The 23,219-nt window shown below is 37.8% G+C and overlaps 1 protein-coding gene across 2 annotated transcripts in view; it reads right to left on the bottom strand.

Annotated features, from left to right (window-relative positions):
- The window catches only part of GABBR2 (gamma-aminobutyric acid type B receptor subunit 2), a 630,870-nt gene that overhangs the window by 96,519 nt on the left and 511,132 nt on the right, over positions 1-23,219 (bottom strand). For both annotated transcript variants that reach the window (XM_063451858.1, XM_063451859.1), the window contains exons 12-13: positions 11,269-11,376; positions 8,104-8,226 (exon numbers count right to left, since the gene is read on the bottom strand). In XM_063451858.1, the coding sequence (XP_063307928.1) occupies positions 8,104-8,226; positions 11,269-11,376 (231 nt within the window). The remainder of the gene's footprint in view (positions 1-8,103; positions 8,227-11,268; positions 11,377-23,219) is intronic.

Raw genomic sequence — 23,219 nt, 5'->3', positions numbered from 1 at the left:
AAACATGGCAACATTTCATTCTTTGTGTGTTATTAGTTTAAGCAGACTGTGATTGTCTATTGTTGTGACTTAGATGATGATCAGATCACATTTTATAACCAATTTGTGCAGAAATCCATATCATTCCAAAGGGTTCACATACTTTTTCTTGCAACTGTATGTACAAAAAAACAAAACAAAAAAAAACAACCAACCAAACAAATATATATATATATATATATATATATATATACACACACACACACACACACACAATATGTCAACACTTTACTAAGAAGTTCGGAGCTTTTAATGGATTAAACTATCAATACATACAAAACTATGTGGGCTGTTAACATAATAGAACAATATGAGATGTCACTGATTGAGCTTTGCTGAGGAATTAGCTTACATAGTGTGCTTTGGCAGCAGCGAGTGCTGTATTGACTCTGGGGCATTATAGGATGACAGACACAGGAGGTGGAAGGCTAAAAGCCTTATATTTTGTGGTGCTGTTCAGCAATTAGTCATAGGATGACTTTGATAAGGAAATTCCATATTTAGATTTTTTTGTCAAACAGACCTAGGTAGGGCACATGTTTAAACAAGTATGAAAGAACAAAAAAACAACAAAAACTAAGATTGAATTTATTTATAGGATTTGTTGTATAAGCTAAAACCTGAAGTGGGTGCCATTTGACCTGGTCAGGGACGTTCAAAATATTAGGAAAAAATATCAAGAGAAAGTTAAATATTTAATAAAAAATGTCTATTTCAAGTACTGTTAAACCTTGGAAAGATGTATGCATGCAGACACCAATATACTTCTTTCATAGTCCGGATCATGGACTGTGCCATTAAAACAATTTCCTGCCTTGCCATGGTTTCTTTTTAATGTCAGAAACATGAAACGAAATCTGTAATCATTAATGTTACATTTTTGATACAATGCGATTACCACTGCTGTTCCAAGCCTTTACGCAGATATTGTTAAAGATCTGAGCACCATAGGAATTCCGATTAATTCTAAAAATGGTTAATGTGCACACCCTAAAAAAATAAAATCTCTCTAGTTGTGTCTTGTTACGTGCCTTGCTTTGAACCAGTCTTCTATTGTGTTAGCGGAGTCAGCCAGAATGAAAATGAAAAAGACGTCAGCAGATGATGCACGTTATTTGAACCAATATATTTTTAACTTTCTTTTGAACATTAAACACTTTTCGTTAGTTCTATGAACATGAGCAAACCACCTACACAAAGAATGAGGCCAAGAAACAGTAAGCTGCTTAAATATATGAAGAAAACTAAGCCCTGAGATCTCATCTGTTAATAAACTTACTGTATCTGAGGTAACGTGCATTTTACTGACTGCACTATGCTATTATAGGCAGTGAGCTTAAATAGAAATGGAGATTTAGGTTATAAAGCAGAGGTGTCCAGCCTTGGCCCTCCACCTTTTGTTGAATTAAATTTCCCAGAATTCTGTTGTTTGGTAGTTCAAAACTGAACACTACTCATCAAAAACAAACTATGATTTCACTGTCATTAGTTGAAGCTGAGGAACCCCAAACTCACTCTAAGTGTAGTCAGGACCTCATTATCTCCTGTTTAGAGAAAACAAATCATCAAAACTGTAATACAAAAACTAAAACATAGACCTAAATAAAGAATGTCACATTAATTAAAAAAAAAAAAATCAATATATTTTTGTTCCAAAGTTACAGCCTAAGAGACTTTAAGGAATATCAATATATAAATATTATAAGTCTTTATTCACTTTTTTGCGCACCAGCATTTGGGTTGTACATTAATAACAATGCTCTATATAAACAAAACAATATGAAAAAATAATAGTAAAAACTACAAATACAATAACACAATCCCTACATGTTTAACAGATACAATCTGTATATTATAAATATGATAAAAGGACTTTAGTAGTTGCTAAAAAATTGTGGAGCAATAATGGGCATATCTTACAAACCCTAGAACCAAGTATGTGACCTACTTTAAAACATGTCATTCAAATACATTCTACTAATTGCTTTTGTGTTAGTAATGCACACTCAAATCAGTCCCAGGGTTTTCAGATCTAGTTCATGGAATAGATGCAGCCATTTTGAAAACCGTGCACCTGCAAACTCAACTAAAAACCCTTAAAATAGCTGACCAAAATGACTACCATTATTGTAAGTTAAACATCTTATGATGTGCTCATATTTGTGTACATTTCTATAGAGAATAACTAAAACCAATTCTCATAAGAGAAAACAGATAAAATCAATCAGGTAAAATAGTGAACACACATATAATTCCCTGTCAGAACACAACTTAAAGAGTTCACTTGATCAGAGTTTATACCATAATCTATTATATACAAAAGAAATGGCTATGGCTGAAGTTGAAAAAAAGGCAAAAGTGTAGCCAATCAAATTACTTATATCCAAAGTGCTGGGAGGTAAGGGTGTTAAAAGGATGCAAAATAAGAATGCCTGTGCCATATTACATTATAAAATGGCGCTTATATCACACTAATAGACCACAAAGCAAAGAACTTTGACTTAATATATAACCTATGGCCTATTAATTTTCTCTTATTTCCTGTTATGTCTTTCTGCCACATTTTACCCAAAACATTAAAACTGTAAAATCGTATTTCCCACCCCAGTTTGCTATAAAAATTAGAAATTGTGGAGAACTTTAAAATTGGGAATTTTTTTTTTTTAATTCTTTATTTTTATTGTGCAGATGATTACATGGTATCGACAGACCCACACAACAGCGTATTGCAAGATTAGTACATGTGAGGCAGTGGCATAAGAATTTGCACATTTTTTATATATTTATCCATCTTAACTAAACGGTTATATTTTCTGAGTAGAAGTAAATGTGACAAATAAAAACTATTAATGCTTAACAATGCTAGATTAGCTGTGTTAGTGCAGTTAGAACCATATGTTAAATTATATGCTAGCTAAGTCAGTTCTGTAGTCTCTTGTGTAGTTGCTATGTGCTCGCACGTTAAGTTTATCTCGGCTGGTCTAGTAGTGTATTGCGGCATGACTTGCATGCAGGACTATGTGAAGAATGTGTTTGACCATTACAGCGTGAGGTTAAAGCTACTCAGTTTCAAATTAAAGTATTGCTTAGAAACACGGAAGTATTAGTCTGGTGATCAAACATAAATTGCGATAACATGTTTCAACAAAATGAAAAAGTAATCCAAGTTATACTAAAACATGTGAAACATCATAGTGTGTCTTGTAGTTAGCGTTATTCAGGGTCTATACACCAAGATTATATGAACAAGATTACGCCAGTAAGCTCCTGCTAGGCTGATTGGCTAAACGGTGATATGTCTCACTTGTCTGCCCAAGCGGTGATTAATTAATGAGTATGAGTAGCTTAAACATATAAAGCAGATCATATCAGTCAATCTAGCATATTATCAATCCAAACTTGTGTAGGAGCTTAAGACTGTTTTAAGGTATAGAGTGAGATAGAATATCAGCTATGACTAACAAAAACAATAGCAATAATAACGATAGCTTTGTGCACGACATACTGTGGAAACCAAAGTGAAGTCTGCCTATGTGGGTGGCCACAGATTGCAGGTGAAGTCCTGAAGCCCGGGTCAACCAATTTTTCTAATTGGGATTAGCAAGGTGTTGTCCAGAAAGTCCACTTTGGTGAGGTAGCGACGATCAGCCGACTCCCATGTTCGGTATGTGCCCGGTCTCTCCACCAGAGTCCTGCGGGGCTTCAGTGTTGCGGGTCATATGGAAGACTTAATGCCAGGTCTTAGTGGTAGTCGCCTCAGCATGCAGGTGTGTTGCTTTTTCCTCCGGGTTTGTGATGGCTGCGTGGTAATGCTCTTGAGCGCAGGCAGGCAGGTCGGCTCTTTAGTAGCTTTCAGGGTTCCGGTCTGTGGTTCAGGTTGCGCCTTGTGCGGTTTCCTCCGGGCAACATCCGTGATGGTGCTTTTGGGCAGAGGGTTCAGGAGCTCTTCCAGCTCCACTCTCTCCCCGGCTGTGGTAAGAGGTGCCTTCATCCCTGTACTTGTCCTGAACTAGCTGGTCGTCCCCTCCACGGTCAGGTTGTCAGGTTGCGCACATGGTTTGCGCGCAGCGGCCATCTTGGGGGGTAATCCACTGTGGGGTGGATTCTTTTGGCCCAGGTTGGCACATTGGTGGCTCTCCGTGCAGACCGGGATAACCCCCCCGGTCCAGAGGTGGGGGGGGGAGCCAGACGGCGACAGGTGACCCAGGAGAGCGGCCGTCTCGTCCCAGCTCAAGCTCCAACACGCTCCGGGCCCCTGTCAGGTTACTGTTGATGCCAGGCAGGGTCTTGAGAGGTATTCCCGCGTACCCCAACAGCTGGGGAACAAGTTAATCGCCGATATGGGTTGCTGTTTGGGTTTGGCTCCCAGTTAGCACCGATTTTTCAGCCCTGAAGCGGGAGCTCAGACACGGCATGTCTGATCCCGTCGGCGGTCATGCCCCGCCCCCCTAAAATTGGGAATTTTAAGGCAACTTAGCCAAGGTGTAACACACTGAAAAAGAACTATTGATGTGTTATTTGTTTATGTTGTAAATCAGAGTTTAGGCAGCAACTAGTGATCATTACTTCAATGTAACAGTAATCATTTGTAGCATAGCGTCAAATGTCAACACAGCTGTGGCCTTAAAGTTGTATTTCCTTTGTCACATCTCCACAATTCCAATTTTATTCAATAAACAGCTGAAAATGCAATTCAAGATATATTATATCAAGATATGGCGGCCTTTCCATGTGCAGTAAGGTTCAGCATTTTACCATGAAGTGATGATTAAGTATGAGGTGGCATTTCTGCATCCTTTCTCTCTGCTGTCCGTTAATATGTCAAATTCTCAACATTGCATGCCATTACTTTGCAGTAGAAAACTAGGAAAGCATTGGTTCCTTTCAACAATGTTGGTTAATGTAAATTATTGGCTCTGTGTCAATCTCACTTCCAGGAACAGCCTTAAATGACTCCATTACTGAGATGTGCAATCCGGAACTAAGGAGATAAAGGGAGGGAATCTGATATCATAATTGAAACCTCTGTAGAATTGATTTACTTGATGGAGATAGCTGCCGAGTGATAAACATACATTTGAGCTGAATAAATTTTACAGGCAATCAATGGAAAGTGAAATGGAGTATTCTGGCTCCTTCATTTTAATACAAATGCGTCCAGCACTCGACTTGTTAATCTTTTCATTAATTTTGTTTTTCCAACTGAGTAAAGGCATGAGGCACCAGGGGAAATGCAAAATGTAACATTTAAATTCCTTTTTTCAACAACTATTTTATTCCGGTGACAAGCCCATCTCACTCATTAATACTTTATAATCTCAGTTGTTGGGTCTGAAACATGTTCGTCGTGTGACGTAAAACTGTTCTGTGCCAGAGTCATTTCTTGAACGCATTATTACCATACGCCAGAAGGAAAATCGCTGCCATCTGATGTTCTCATGACAGGAGAAAGAGTGCTTTTGTGTTCTTTATACAGCAAATGCTTAAAAAAATCCCCCCCCATCCAAAAAAATAGATAAATAAAAAAATCGCCTGAGCATCTTCAACCAGAACCCTAGCTTTAAATTTTCTCTTTTCCTGCAGCTATGTGAAAGCATTTGCTAGTGTTCAAATACGTGCGATCTTACCAAGAATGTCTACTGTACTAATGGCTCTTGTGAATGTATTATTCATTAAAATACCATCTATTATAAACTCGGAGCGGAAAAGTCCCTTGTGTTTTTTTGCCTTGTGTTTCAATTTGAAACTCTGAAAAAGTATTTTAAAGAAACAGAAGATTGAAGCTCAGAATTGTTGTGCTGCAGTACTCTGTATGAACAACATTAACAGACAGGGGTCCTTTAAATAGGCACACTTTAGAGTTAAGAATAAAAAGACTTATTCCTAACACTACAGTGTCCCTCTGCCCCGCGGCAAACCCCTCCCTCCCCCGTCCATGAAAGGGAGAAAAAAAAAAAACCCTTTTGTTAAATTGCCTGACTCCAACTCCGATGTCGCACTCCTCCTCCACAGACATCAGCCGATGGGGTGACAGAATGCGCATGCGCCGAGCAATCATTAGGCCTTCACCGTAGGAAAGCATTGAATCAATGCTTTCCTATATGGCAGAGGTAGGCTACCTTTTTGTGGATTGTCAGTGGTGTGTCTGTGGGGAATGTGTGTGTGTATGTGTGGGGTTTGTTGGTATTATTTGTATGAGGGGGAGGCTTATTCTGCAGCTCAGCGCATGTGGGTGGCTTCCTTGGGGTCCAGTGGGGACCGGACTGGCCAGGTACAGGTCGTGGGCAGGAGCTGCAATAGTTGCTGCATGCAGCTCTACTCCAGTGTGTTTCCAGTTCAACATTGCTGGGAGGAAGTAATCTTAGACCATTTCCTCTAAGTGCTGTAATGCATAAATTGAGGATTGTCCCTCACCACCTTTTTGTACTAACAGATATCTGACTGGGACTCCTGATAGGTCAGAGCCTATTTAGCTCTAAAAGTCTTGAGTGATGTGCAAAGGCACCCTGAGTGCCATGCATGGCTCACGTGCCATAGATTGCCTACCCCTCTTATAGGGCTTTGCTTGACACTGGATCATGTCCTCATGCAAAGCGTGAGGACGTCCAACATCGTTTTACAGAGTCAAACTCAGTGAAACTGCAGGAACTGCCTCTAATGGTAGTCTGAAACACAGTCACTAGAGGCAGTCTTAGCACTGGAATGTAAACATTACAGTTTCTCTAAGGGACCCAAACCTCTTCAGTGAGATTATTTCAGAGCTGTTACACAGTGATGGCTAATGTCTGGCATGGTCTGAAGATGTTATGATTCAAAGCCAATTAAATGGCTGGTAACATTTTATTCAATCCACAGAGCGCAATAGCTGTGTAATAGTTTTTTTGGAAAATCATAGGTAACAGCATATCTATATGTATAAAGTGACTGGTAAAATAAAATGGCTATTTACAACATTTAGGGTATGTGTTAAAGGGATACTCTAAGCACCAAAACTTCTGCAGCATTTCTTGGACTTTCCCACTGTAAACCACATGCTGTAGTAGTTTTGGTGTTTAGAGTGCCCCTTTAACTATTTAAACAAAAGGCATATCTTGTCAAACAATATGTGCACATTTATGTCAGCAGATGACAAAGAATTACCTATGCAGTATTCTCACATTCTTAACAGCTGTAACGTGCAACATATAACAATTACTGATAAAGAGTAAACTCTATTGAATTCATCCTATCACAACATCTATGTCTTCTGGTTATAAATGATGTCTCCAGGACAGGAGCAGAAACAACACTGTAGTGAAGTGAAAACTGAAATACAAAATGTAGACAATAGTTGAAATTGTTATTATTTTATTTTTAATTAATTGGTTGGTATTTGGTGCCATGACCTTTACAGGAAGTGAAATCTATACACTGTATTTACTGCTCTTACTGTAAAGGACACCTTCCTCTATTGACTTCAATATCTCTACGGTTAACCTTGTGTCCTCTGTGAAGAGCTATTGAACAGGTTTCTGGAGAATTGCTATATCAACCTTCAACTGCTAATATAACATCTCCTATCCTGGAGTCTCATTATTGCATATTATGTATTTATTTTCTTGGAAGCAGTGCAGTAGATGCAGAGTATGGGTGTACTGTTTATTTATAAAGAAACACAGTGTGGTTTATCCACTGAATTCTGAATTCTAGTGAACTGAAATCCAAATGACAAAAAATGATCGGATAAAAATGTTCTCACCTATATTCACTTCTAAATTCCAATGTGTTTCTGCCCTCCATTATACCTGCTTTATATATATTAGGTAGAATGTAGGCTGGTCAGTCTGTCTGTCTATCTATACTTTGATAAACCATCATTGAATATATTAATATAGACAATTACACTTGTAAATGCTTTTAATTCAGTTTAGCAACTTAAGGTTCAGTATTAGATGCCTAAATTGTCATTAGGCTATAAATCAACATGTCAATAAAGTTGCTGCTACACACAATATACAATATACACCAAAATATTAATTGTCTTGCTTACTTTTACTTGGTAATACATTAGCATCCATAACTTACCTCGAGGTTATAGTTTTCTACTGTTCTTTTTAAAGGATCCACTATTTGCCAGCAAATCAGTATACACAGGTCAATAAGCAGCATGCCACCAACTATGACCAAAAGTTTTTGATCCTTGATGATCTGAAAGAAAAAAAAAATCAATTATTATTTTTTGATTAGAGTCAAAATCTTAATATTAAATTCAAGATTTAATATATAATTTAATTTGGAAATCAACAGAAGATTGGTCATAGTGGAAATATGTTGCATGGCCAGCATACCTATGTAACCAACCGAAAGAGAACTGTTGTGTTATTTAGCCTAAAATGTTTTTATATTTTAAATCAGAGTTTAGGCAGCAACTAGTGACCCGCACCAGCAATCATTTGTAGCATAGAGTCAAATGTCGACAAAAGCGGTGGTTTTAAAGTTGTATTTCCTGTGTCACATCTCTACAATTCCAGTTCTATTAAATGAACAGCTGAAAATACAATGTCATTGATATACTATATCAATAACTCGACACAACAAATGGACATATTCCAAGGAACTTTCAAGTGTTGTTTGGTCTAGACTTAATAATAAATAAAAATTCTCTTGAACTATATCATTTGCTTGGTTGTTGCTACTTGGTAAGTAGCAGTGGGTTCTGGCATTATCGCAGAGTATGGGGAGGTTAGGGAGACTAGGGGGAGTCTAAGAAAATATGGGGCAGTGACAAAGCTAGCTAGCTATGATTGATGCTTCATAAAACTAGGCTTATTTTGCAATATGCATTACAGGCAGACTGTGATGTATGATTCAAACATTTTGATTGGTCAGAAATATGTTCTACTAATAACAGTTTTGAAAAGAGAATTTCATTTGAAACCCATGTAAAAGGGACACTATATGCACCCAGACCACTTCAGCTTATTGAAGTGGTCTGGGTGCAGTGTCCCTATTGCAAAACCATTGCTGTTACAGAGAAACTGCAATGCTTACATTACAGCACTAAGTCTGCCTCCAGTGGCTGTCTACCAGACAGCCACTGGAGGCGCTTCCTGCATCCAAACAGACCTTTGGTCCGGTAACTTACGCTGGACGTCCTCATGCTTTACATGAGGACATCTAGCGTCGTCTATTTCCCCATAGGAATGCATTGGCTTTCCTATGGGGAGGTCTAATGCACATGCGGCATTTGCCGAATATGCGCATTAGCACCATTGCAGGACGTCAGAGGAGGCGGAGCAATGACCCAGCACCGAGGGACATCACAGCTGGGATTAATTAAAGGCTTTGAACCCTTTATTAATGTAGGTGGGGGGCGCGAGGAAGGGAGGAGGCAGAAGTAGCTATAGTGCCAGGAATACAGCTTTGTATTCCTGGCACTTATGGTATCCCTTAAAGGTAAGTACCAAGCCTTTTGCATTGACTACATATATTTTTATGGGAGACAAATTTGTGAAATATGTACTGCTTATCCACATTTGCTGGAAGCGATGGGGTTTGTTTTACCCTTTTGGAATAATAAGGGAACTAAGGTCTTTGTGTTGTTTGGCACAGACCTCTATAGTATGAACAAATAATATCGTAGAGCAATAAGATAATATGCTATATCTTGATGAATGGCTTTAGTAAATTGTACATGAAGAGGAAGCAAATGTTTGATAAAGAGCGCAAGCATGATCTTCCTGTGGAACTTCTCCTACTCTAGTACATATACATTTCAATCAAGGTACGGAATGCTCTGAGTAACCTGGCACACCCCTATAGGTTACTTAGACTAGAACAGGTTCTAATAAGATCAGCTATGGCATGCAATCCATTCATTTATATTATGCAGACACGACTGAGCAAAATAAATCAATAGCTAGATAGTAATCAATAACAATTTAACCACTACACACACAACATTGGAAGAGGGATTCCTTTTAATCACAATACATTACTAGCTAATCTTTCACTTGCTGTACTGACAGTTTTAAAGTGAACCTGTCACCTGAAAACAAGCTTTTTATTTACAGATAGATCAAGAGAATCTGTCCCTGTTTTGTTATCACCCAATTGAAAAAGATAAAATAAGGCATGGCTACGTAGGATTCATGACTTCATCTACTGGAGGATTTGTATCTAAACACAGCAGGACACAGTGTACCTGTTATGTTATACACAACATTTTATAAAATTAAAGAGGTGGAACTTCTCTCTATACATTGTGCTATCAAAATTACTAGTAAATATAATGATTTAATGATTGATGATCAATCTAAATTCAGATATGCCCTAACCTCACCTATCAATCAGTTCTTGGCATATAAAGCTATGCTGATGGTTATTTTTATCACTCTCTGCTTAACATACTTTGGAATGTAGTGACAGAGGCCATTCAGCCCTGATGTTGATGTGCTGGCTATAAAGTAAACGCACCATCATGATTGGAAGGTGTATCCTACTTGGTAAACTATTCCCAAGCAGTGGTGGGGGCACAGACTGTGCTGGACATGGCATACATATTAAATGATCATTTCCTTAACCCCTTAAGGACACATGACATGTGTGACATGTCATGATTCCCTTTTATTCCAGAAGTTTGGTCCTTAAGGGGTTAAACAATAAACATATAATTTATACTTACAATAAATTATATATTCTTTGCTCAGGAGATATTACCTGTCATGACAGGGTCACTTTCATCATTACTAATAGTGTGATGACAGTGTATAAGATGACATTTGTGATCAGAGAAGAGCAAACAAACTTATATTACTCAATTACTCAAGCTTTGATGTTTTAGACTTCTGTGTAGCTGGGGCACAGACCTCCTTCCTGAACGGTTACCTGACAGTGTGATTACATTTTTAAGCACCAGGGTTAGTGTCAAATTCATTCTCTAGGCTTTATCAATGGATGCCAGTGTCCATCAGTTAGAGAGCTCTGGGCAGATGCTAAAACCATTGGGATACACATAGTTTATATTCATTGATGTCTGGTGTTTGTATTGCACATGTGCCACTATGTCTCTTATGGTGATGGCATTAATGTCATTAAGACATTGGCAAGTTACCTAGTAAGTGTCTTTGACTCAATCATGTGTATAATATAAAGGATAAAACTCAAACAATATAGATCAGTAGAAAAACTTTTTAATGTAACAATTTATTAGCTTATATTACAATAATACATCATATTCATAATGCTTACCTTTTTCTTCATTTTCACATTCTTGAAAATTGCATGAACTCTCCACGTTTTTGCAAACATTGCTCCGAAAGCAGTTGTATAGCCCACAGTCAAAATCCAAGTTCTTACCTGTTTAAAAAATTACACACATAATAGGAATCATATAAATAAGACATTGAGTTTGCTCTGTTTATGCCCTGTATAAAGATTACAGATACATTCTTTCAAGAAAGTGGCATGCAATATTGATTGGGGTATTTTTAAATGAACCACATTATCAACAAATCAAGATCTACCTTTAGTATAAGCCGTGTGAATAACAGAGCTTCTTCGTTAGATGTCAATATGTTTGAAGGATACACAGTATCTTCAAAAGATTATGGCCAAGAATGCTCTTCTTGATGTGCACGTAGATTAATTTAAATCTACCATAACTACAAAGACTTCCTAGAAATGTTTGCAGTGCTTTTTCCATTTTACAAGATTATTCATAAAATTTATCTTTTTATGGTTTATGGAATAAAAACACACTGATGATCAAAATATTATTAGTTGAATAGTTGAATAGTTCATGATGTAGAAACATGATGTAGAAAAAGATATTTGAACTCAAAATATTTATTTCTGTAAAATAGGAACACTCCTCTCCATGGGAATTCAGTAAATTTAATTTGAAGTGATGAATATTTTAAATTTGAGGGGCAAAAAATATGGACGCAAGTAAAATAAAAATAGAGACACCAATATCCTGTGATTTTTAGTAATCACACATGAACATATTTAAGATCTGAGAAGAACTATCCAAGTACAAACGGGCCGACTTAATTCGCTTTCTTTATTTATAAAATGTATTAATAAATATATGTGACATAAATACTGTATGTCCCTTCCTCCATATGTATAGCATTTTGTTTTTAAATGCAACAATACAGATGTACTTGACTCGATCCTGTAGCGGATGTAAGTGAGCTCCTTAATCTACTCATAAAAATGACTTCTATAATCTCATTCATGAACAAAATACAAACAAAAAACATAAAACAATGAAAGATTCTCAATGGTTTCAGTTACCTAATACCTCCTATATCATAGTGCAGTGCTTGCAGCAATTTGCTTTGTTAATTCAAAATATGAATGAAACTATATGATCAATTTCTAAATGTTAACTTACATGCTCCAAAAGAAAGCTGACGACTGAATTATTTCTGACATATACCTCTGTTGAACAGTGGTCTATGCAGAGCACGAAACGTGCGCAAATTTACCATGATTAGTTGAGAATTTTTCAGCCACTTCCTAGTTTCATGAGTACTCACTGCAGAAGATACAAGAACTAGGGATTTGCAACACATGAAATTACAAGGTATTTTTTTTTACTTTGTGATTGTAAATTATTTATTTTTGTATGAAGCAGAGCTAACATCAAAGTTGCAATTTGACTCTTAATTTTTTTTTGTATCACTTTTGATGATTTTATGTAGTTGTTGCAAACATGCATTTCGTTTGGGCAGCAATTCTTTTATATACCTGTGTAGATGCTAAATATGTCCAAATTGTATTGTTTTATTAAAATCACTTTTACTTATCGGACCGATGGTTTGTAATGCAACGTATTACAAACCCCTTAGCAATTTCAAGGGTTAATGCTTTAATTCAAAATTGCAATTAGCGTTAGTAGCATTAAATGTTCATTACTGGTTATTGAAAAATATGGCAAAATGTATATGGTACTGAAATAACAAAGATCAGCAAATTCTACAAAAATATAACTGAACATCCACGTAGCGCTTACTGTACAGCTGCCACATCCTGAACCTGTTCTGTCTCATTACTTAAATAGAAGTTGCAGAGCCAAGTACTGCATGAGTACTGCTTGAATCTCAGTAGAATAAATCATTTATGTCTCTTTGGATGACAAGGATCCACTTCTAGAATTCAAGCTAGGTAAATACCTGTTACTTTACTAGCCATTACATCATCAGCTATAGTGTCATACTTTATTTTGGAGATAGTGTGAAACTATGAAGACTGCTCATAAATATGCGAAAGCTCATTGTTTAAAGGAACAGTCTAAAACACCATAACCTCTTCAGCCTGCCCTACAACCAATACAGTCCACCCTGGTGTTCTCCCATGGTAAGTAGTGAAACTGTTTGTGAATAATATGACAACTTACCTGAGATCTGCCAGGTACCAGTCACAGCCTCTTCTGAATCCAGAAACTCCACTGATCTAAGATCTGCTGTGCAGGGCCAGCTCATTGGCTGAGTGTGTCAGCTCGTGGGCGATGAGCAAAGCTCTGCACCGCTGGGCTTAACTCATTGCAGGGAGTTACCGGCAACAAATATGGAGATGGCCAGTGCATCTCATGTACATTGTCAAACTATTTCCAAATGGTTTGACTACTTATCTTGGCAGGGTACCAGGGCATATATGGTACCAGGTTCACTACAGTGGGCCACAGGGGTTATGGTACTTGAAGTGTTCATGTAAGTACTTCATCTTAAAGACACGTATTTGGTTCACAGTAGGATCAGTGCACACTTTCATTCTTGTGGGGTCCATAAAAGGAGTACCATTGAATTGGTTAATAAAATATAAGCTTCAGGGCATGTCTGAATATTAGTGAAAGCTAATTGTAACTTTCCTACTTTATATAACATTAAAATATTGATCAAGCCAAGCCTGAGCTTACGTTAGAACTATGTCATTCGTTTCTATCCAGATTTTACATTGTTCTTGATAAATAAGGCTGTATCTAGGATACTTTAAAATCATGTTCTCATTTAGACATGTTATGACTTCACATTTTTAAAGGGTGATTTAACTGTAAAACATTCAGTCTGTCATTTAAAAATTCTCAATAACATGTAATCAAGCAAAGTGCATGTAGCAATTATATTTGACATGTATGGTAATATCTTATGATGTAGAATTGCTTATAATGCTTAAGTAATGAAAATCTATTTGCACATCCTTTAACCTCGTCACTATCATTTTTATAGACAACAATATTAAATAAAATATTTAAAAAAGAAGAGATGTACAGCTATAATGTAAATGTAGGACAAATCAACAAATGTATTGATTGCTGTTAAAACTTTCCTAAATAAATATATATATAGAAATTACTTTTTTAGATTTTGTATTGTGTAGGAGAAGAGCAATAACGTGACATTATCCATTAGATAACCTTATGTTTGAAAGTTTAGAAAAAATTGTTACATTCTTAGCACCAAAACAACTTCAGCTACTATACATTATAAAATAAAAATTTCCCTTGTGAAGGGATACTTTAGGAACTTTAACTTAATGAAGTAGTTTTGGTGTATAAATTAGGCCCATGTAGTCTAACTGTATATTTTTTTTTACCATTTAGGAGTTAAATTACATAATGAAGCCCTGGCCACACCTCTGTGAGGCCTCTCTACACACTTCCTAAAAAATACCTTACTTTTTTTTTCATTTTCCTTATTGCACAGTGTGTTCATAATAACCTTCCTTGCTCTTCCTATCACTAGCTGCTACTCAGCATCACTTTACAGACAGCAATACAGGCTTGTTTACAACATAAAAAGCAGTGGCCTAATTTATAAATTAATTGTGCAATGCAGATGGACTGACTGAGGTCCTGATGGATTTCCAGTAAAGCAGTAACAAAGTTAGGGAAGGTACAATACCTTGCACAATTAATTTCCCTCCTGTAACAGTATGGAATTAAATCTTATTTTATTGGGATTTTTTTACTTTTGGATTTACACAATATATATATGATGACAGATGATTGTATTATATTCATTGTGATACAAATGTTAAGTAAACAAAAACAAGCACAATCTTGTTGGTTGCATACGTATTCACAACCTCCAAATAAGTTCTGCTTCGTCCTTTATAAAAGCAGTCGAGAAACTTTTTTTCTACCAAGGGTCTATTGGATAGTGATGATCAACTTATCAACTTAAAAATTAGCCTGCTATATTTGGTCAAACATTTAATTAACTCACCTCTAATGTGATGGTTGGAACTGCTTCTCTTTGGTGAGGAGTGATGTTAACTGGTACACACACACACACACACGCACGCACGCCCCCCCCCAAAAAATCCAGAAAATCGCATGGCAAAAAAGTTATAAACTGATTTGTATGTCATTGAGTGAAATAAGTATTTGACCCCTTTGACTTAGTACTAGGTGGAACATCCCTTGTTGGCTATCACAGAGGTCAGACGTTTCTTGTAGTTGGCCACCAGGTTTGCACACATCTCAGGAGAGATTTTGTCCCACTCCTCTTTGCAGATCCTCTCCAAGTCATTAAGGTTTCGAAGCTGACATTTGGCAATTCGAACCTTCAGCTCCCTCCACATATTTTCTATGGGATTAGGGTCTGGAGACTGGCTAGGCCACTCCAGGACCTTAATGTGCTTCTGCTTGAACCACTTCTTTGTTGCCTTGGCTGTGTGTTTTGGGTCATTGTCATGCTGGAATACCCATCCATGACCCATTTTCAATGCCATGGCTGAGGGAAGGAGGTTCTCACCCAAGATTTGAAGGTACATGGGCCCGTTCATCATCCCTTTGATGCAGTTGTTCTGTCCCCTCAGCAGAACCCCCCCAAAGCATAATGTCTCCACCTCCATGTTTGACGATGAGGATGGTGTTCTTGGGGTCATAGGCAGCATTCCTCCTCATCCAAACACGGCGAGTTGAGTTGATGCCAAAGAGCTCGATTTTGGTCTCATCTGACCACAACACTTTCACCTAATTCTCATCTGAATCATCCAGATGTTCATTGGTAAACTTCAGATGGGCCTGTACATATGCTTTCTTGAGCAGGGGGACCTTGCAGGTGCTGCAGGATTTAAGTCCTTCACAGCATAGTGTGATACCAATTATTTTCTTGATGACTATGGTCCCAGCTGCTTTGTAATCATTAACAAGATCCTCCCGTGTAGTTCTGGGTTGATTCCTCACCATTCTCATGATCATTGAAACTCCACGAGGTGCATGGAGCACCAGACCGAGTGAGACTGACAGTTATTTTGTGTTTCTTTCATTTGCGAATAATCACACCAACTGTTGTCATCTTTTCACCATGCTGCTTGGCAATGGCCTTGTAGCCCATTCCAGGCTTTTGTAAGTCTACAATTCTGTCCCTGACATCCTTGGACAGCTTGTTGGTCTTGGCCATGGTGGAGAGTTTAGAATCTGATTGATTGCTTCTGTGGACAGGTGTCTTTTATACAGTTGATGAGCTGAGATTAGGAGCACTCCCTTTAAAAGAGTGCTCCTAATCTCAGCTCGTTACCTTATAAAAGACACCTGGAAGACAGAAATCTGATTCATAGGGGGATTAAATACTTATTTCACTCATTGACATGCAAATCAATGTATAACTTTTTTGACATGCGTTTTTCTGGATTTTTATTTTTGTTATTCTGTCTCTCACTGTTAAAATACACCTACCATTAAAATTATAGACTGCTCATTTCTTTGTCAGTGGACACAAATTCAAAATCAGCAGGGGATCAAATACTTTTTCCCTCACTGTATATAAATATATATATATATATATGTTTATAAATTACACAAGATCACTGATACACACAAAAAGGCTCACTGATGTTCATTGACGCACAAGATCACTGACACACACAGACAAGCTTACTGGTACACACACAAACTTTGTACAGACAAACTCTCTGACACACACAGAGGCTTACTACAGACATGCTCTATGACACACACATGCTCATTAAAGACAAGCTTACTGACACACATGCTCACTACTAACAGGATCACTGACACAAGCTCACTACAGACAAGCTCACTGACACAGACATGCTCACTAATAACAAGATCACTGACACACACACGCTCACTACAGACAAGCTTACTGATACACACATGCTCACTACAGACAAGCTCGCTCGGTAGCCGTTACATACACACACAAGCTCATTCTCAGTCATGTCTTGTTCAGTAAGCCAACCTGGCACTAAATGCTGTAAGAGCACAGGGGGGAGGGGGTAAAGCTCCAACTTTCCAGCCTCTTCCTGTCAGTGAGGTCACATGCTTGAGTCTGGGGGGGCCAGAGCTTGAGTGTGGGGGCCAGGCTCGAGAGCAGGGTAGACCAGGAGAGGCACAGAAAGCTCCCTCCCTATAGTGCTCTCTCCGGCCGCACCAGCCCATAGCTGGTAATGTGGCTGCACCAGCCCCTAGCACCTCATTACTTATATAATTACTGACTGAAAAAGAAGGGCACTTTATTGTAATTTCTACACCCCCTCCCTGACTCTTTTTTGCATCCTAGTGCCCCTCGGCAGTTTTTTTTTAAATCTATGCTTCCTTGTTGTTACCTTGTTGTTTTATGGTGCCAGTTCTTTTTTTATTTAGCGCAATCTTTAGTAGTCTGGCAGTGAAGTCAAGTCAAACACAAACCTGGCCATGAGGAAATTTCAGTGTCTGCATGGAGAGGGTGGAGACACTGAATGGCAGTACTGCACAGTGTGCAGCATTGCCCCAGGAAGCACCTCTAGCAGCCATCTGAGGAGTGGCCAGTGGAGTTATCACTAGGCTGTAATGTAAACACTGTATTTCTCTGAAAATACATTGTTTACTGCAAAAATCCTGAAGGGAATGATTCTACTCACCAGAACCAATGCAATACGCTGTAGTTGTTCTGGTGACTATAGTGTTCCTTTTAAGAGATGGATGGTTGAACAATGGACAGACGGACAAACAGATAGATATATTCATTAATATACTATATATATATATATATTTTATAATGTTGTACACTGTTGAAAGAGTGAATAAAATGTGCTGCTTTGAACAGAATCCGGAACACAATGCAATTCAATGAAATGAAAATCTTACTACAACATCTTGTCATCGACAGGTACTTTGGCTATTGTGCTAAGGTACACTATTTGATTTTTCAATAAAGCAAAATAATGAGTTTCTTGAAAGGAACATATTGAAAAACAACATATTGACTGTTTTGAAAAGCTAGACTAAAATATTGAGGAATATGTAGTTGCTACAGTACTTAAAGAAAATAAAAGCCAATATATAAATGAATTATTGCAGCTGCTGATGTATGTCAAATCATTTATCAGTCCCCGGTATATTTCAAATAAGTACAAAAAATAAAATATAGTCAATAGAAAATAAAGAAAAATACGGTCAGCGCGCAATCCTTCAAAAATAAATGTATACCATTAAAAGGAGCACTATAGTGCCAGGAAAACAAATTTGTTTCCCTGGCACTATAGGGTTATTAGGTCCCCTTCCCTCCCTCAGGGCCCCCCTCATGCTTGGCTGAAGGGGCTGAAACCCCTTCAGCCACTTACCTTAATCCAGCGCTGGGCTGGTGACTTCTCCTCCCCCTGCCGACGTCAGCTCCGAATGCGCATACGCGGCCAGAGCCGTGCATGCATTCAAACCACCCATAGGAAAGCATTACTCAATGCTTTCCTATAGGCATCCAGCGTGTCCTCAATGCAATTTTCACACTGAGAATCACGGAAGCGGCCTCTTGTGGCTGCCAGGGAGACAGCCAGTAGAGGCTGAATTAACGCTCAATATAAACATAGCAATTTCTCTGAAACTGCTATGTTTACAGCTGCAGGGTTAAAACTACGGGGACCTGGCACCCAGACCACTTCATTGAGCTGAAGTGGTCCTTTAACATCAAAAGACAAATAAAAACAATAAAACATAGAAAGCATTGTAGTTGTATTTATCAAAGAAAAACATAGTAAATCTGCAGAAACAATCCTCTGATGTATGCAGTGGTGTACTAACTTGGGGTGCTCAGGTGACGGAGGGCAGGTAGGTGGATAGAGCACCCCCTCTCACCAGAGAAGGCACTTGTTTCCACATTAGGAAGAGTCTACTCTGTAGATTCAAATGGTGGCAAGTGATCAGTTGCGATCAGTGTGTATAAATGATTGTGAGTAAGTATTCATGTACAGGTGACACTCGAAAATTAGAATATTGTGCAAAAGTTCATTTATTTCTGTAATGCAATAATAATAATAATAATAATAATAGAAATGACATAATATGTGCCTTACATATCTTCCTCTGTTCTCCAATATGTAAAAACTGAGTCAAGGTATATCCTGCTGCTTGTGCACCTTTTTCTTCCACACTTTTCCCTTCCACATAACGTTCTATTAGCGTGCTTTGATCCAGCACTTTGGGAACATCCAACTTCCTTCACAATTACCTTTTGAGGCTTTCCCTCTTTATGGAGGGTGTCAATGATGGTTTTCTGCACAACTCAAGGGGTTAAAGGCTCAGAAACCCTTTGCAGGTGTTATGGCTTACTTAGCTGATTAGAGTGGGACACTGTGAGCTAGAATATTGCACCTTTTCACAATATTCTAATTTACTGAGATTTGGGGTTTTCATGAGCTGTAAGCCATAATCATCGCACTTATGACAAATCACGGCTTGAACTATCTTGCTTTGCATGTAATGCGTCTATCTCCTATGTTAGTTTCCCCTTTTACGTTGCATTAATGAAATAAATGAACTTTTGCACGATATTCTAATTTTTCGAGTATCACCTGTATGTGTCTGTACATGAATTTAAGTATGTGTATATGAATGTGAGCATGTATGCAAATAAATGTTTGTGTGTGTTTAGGTATATGTATGTGAGCATGTGTCTGTATGAATGTTTGTGTTTATATATGAACGTGAATATGGGTATGTGTGTGTATATAAATGCAAGTACGTGTCTTTGTAATTTCCCTAACAAAATGGTGTTGGGGCATTGCAGAGATACAACAACAAAAAGGGAAAGGGTTGTTATATTTGCCTCCTTCCTGTGCCAAATAACTGAGTTGACCTTCTGGCTTTAAATTAATTATTTTGGTTAGCTTTGATAAATATTGTTTCCATAAAATCCCCAAGGTTGTCCTGGTGATCAAGCGTAAAAGTAAAAGTCTGATTACATAAAAAGATACTACTGAAAGCCTCTATGTAACTATGATTCTAGTTACAAGGGATCAGGATATACCTTGACTCAGTTGTTACATATTGGTGAACAGAGGAAGATATGTAAGGCACGTGTTATGTCATTTTTATTAAAGGATCACAAACTTGTTTTCCTGGCACTATAGTGTTAATAGGTCCCCCCCACCCTCAGGGTCCCCCTCCCGCCAGGCTCAAGAGGGATTAAGTGGTTAAACACTTACCTTACTTACTCTCCTCCCTCTTCCGACGGCATCTGCTGAATGCGCGCATTCAATCAGTCCATAGGAAAGATTTCTCAATGCTTTCCTATGTACGCTGGAGTCTTCTCACTGTGAAAATCACAGTGAGAATCGCAGAAGTGCCTCTAGCGGCTGTCAATGAGACAGCCTCTAGAGGCTGGATTAACCTTAATGTAAACATGCATCCCTAGTCACACCTCCCTTAGCTGTGATACACACACAGCTTGCATGGAATGCATGGTTAGTTTTCAATCACATGTTAACTTACTTTACACATTTTATCTCCTGCTCTGTACATTGAACTTTAATCACACACAGGATGACCCTGCAATGTCTAGCAAGCTCTTAACAGTGAAGGACATAAGACATTCTAAATTAAACAGACTGTACAATAAAGGAAGTTTAAACATTAGGTCTCTCTTTACAGGAAGTGTTTAGGAAGGCTGTGCAAGTCACATGCAAGGAGGTGTGACTAAACAAAGTGTTTTACCTCCTAAATGGCAGAGAATTGAACCGTGGGACTGCAGGGGCATGATATATACACCAGAACTAAAGTTATTTTGGTGACTATAAATTCATAAAAATTCACACTTTAGTGAAATCTGTAAATAAACATAATATAGGTGAAAATAACACATTTTGTCACACTTTACTCAGCTATTTTGTCCATGGTTTTAATAAATTGGTTTTCAAGCCTCCACAAGTCCCTGTAAATAAATCCCATGTTCTCTGGATGTTTGCAACTGTCTTAAGACTCATTGACTATATATGTAATACGTCCAATTAATATCAAGTCCTATATTGCTAAAGAAAATGTGTTCAAAACCACTGTGTCCCACTTAGATGGAGTAGGCACCTGAATGTCTATGCAGATTATTGCATTAGATTAAAATGTCTCAGTGGTTTATTGAAGAACAATGAAACAAACAGACTAGGAATAGTAATACTATCGAAATAGTATGAATCTTTAGCAATATTAGAAATTGTTTTATATTTAAATGGAATATATCTCAGGTTTTAAATGAATAAGATCTGCTGGTATACATTGCAACATTCCATATTTAAAATTTGACAGACAAAAGTGAGCTAATAAAATTTTTGTATGACTGGCAAATGTAAAAGAGGCTTTTTGTGTTTTTATTTAATTTTCGTTTTATCATTATATTACATGATATAAACAAATGTAAACATTAATACGTTCAAAAATAGATCATGTAAACAAATGTAAATATTTAGTACTTGCAAAATGGAACAATAAATCATAATAACAATTTTGTGAAAAGTACTGTTTTAGCAACTTTTGCAATCGTATTGTTTTTTAGACATTGCCTGCCTAGTCGGACCTAACTTTTGGAAAAAGATTGTCAATCCATCACAACTCCCTCTTGTGCACAACCTTACTAGCCTGCACATTTTGGCAATCCTTTGAAGCACAGAATTTCAATTTAAACCTATTTTCATTGCTAGCTTCCTATTAGCATTTTCATTCTCAGACAAATGAATTGTATCAGGGTATTTGTTTCATTTGAAAAATCACATACAGGATATTAGTGTACACAATTAAGGATATCTAGCTCTATTAGGCTGTGCAATATTTTAGTAAAGTCTTTGTTAGTTATGCTTGCTTGAAGAACTTAAGAAGGATTTACATGAAGAGCTTTACTGGTAAAGGGAAACAACGGGGATTGCATAACATAACTATTAATAATAACATAACTATTAGTTTGAATCAGAGTCAATTGTTCATAGAGACACACCAAAAATGGGCAGTCTGTACTACATTCCATAACTATGTACAATTGTAATAGCCACACCTACTGACCAGTCTTACAAACTCTGGTGTTGGTACTCTAACCTCTTCTTAGTACTATGCCCATTTCCATATAATGTTAGCATCTTAGTTACTAATATATACACTGATCAGACGCAACTGTAAAACCATTGACATTTGAAGTAAATAACATAGATTATATCATTACAATGGCATTGGTCAAGGTGTGGGATATATTGGGCAGCAGGTGAACAGTCAGTTCTTGAATTTCTTGTGTTGGAAGCAGGAAAAATGGGCAAGTGAAAAGATCTGAGTGACTATAACAGGGGCCAAATAGTGATGGCTAGATGATTGGTTCAGATTATCTCCAACGCGGTAAGTCTTTTAGGGTATTCCTGGTATGCAGGGGTTAGTATATACCAAAAATAGTGCCAGGAAGGACAACCGGTGAACTGGCATCCAGGCCATTGGCACCCAAGGCTTGTTGATGCACGTGGGCATCGCTAGCCTGGGAAGGCTAGCCCATCTGGTCCAATCACAAAAGAGCTAGTGTAGCTGAAATTGCTGAAAAAGGTTATGCTGGCAATGACAGAAAGTTGTCAAAACACACAGTGCCTCTTAGTTTGCTGTGTATGGGGCTGCGTAGTTGCAGACTGGTCAGAGTGCCCATGATGACCTATGTCCACCACCATAAGCACCTTGTATGGAGATATGAGCGTCAGAACTTGACCATTACGGAATGGAAGAAGGTTGCCTTTTCTAAAGAATCATGATTTATTTTGGATCAGGTGGATTGCCGGGTGCATGTCTATCATTTACCTGGGGAAGAAATGGCAGCAAGATGCACAATGGAAAGATGGCAGAACAGCATAAGCAGTGTTACGCTCTGGGCAAAGTTCTGCTTAGAAACCTTGGGTTCTGGCATTCATATGAATGTTACTTTGAAACATACCATATATGTAGAGAATGTTTCAGA

This window comes from Pelobates fuscus, chromosome 4 (assembly GCF_036172605.1).
Source record: "Pelobates fuscus isolate aPelFus1 chromosome 4, aPelFus1.pri, whole genome shotgun sequence".
Classification (NCBI taxonomy): Eukaryota; Metazoa; Chordata; class Amphibia; order Anura; family Pelobatidae; genus Pelobates; species Pelobates fuscus.
The sequence above is the reverse complement of the archived record's forward strand: the minus strand, read 5'-3'. Positions and strand labels throughout refer to the sequence as shown.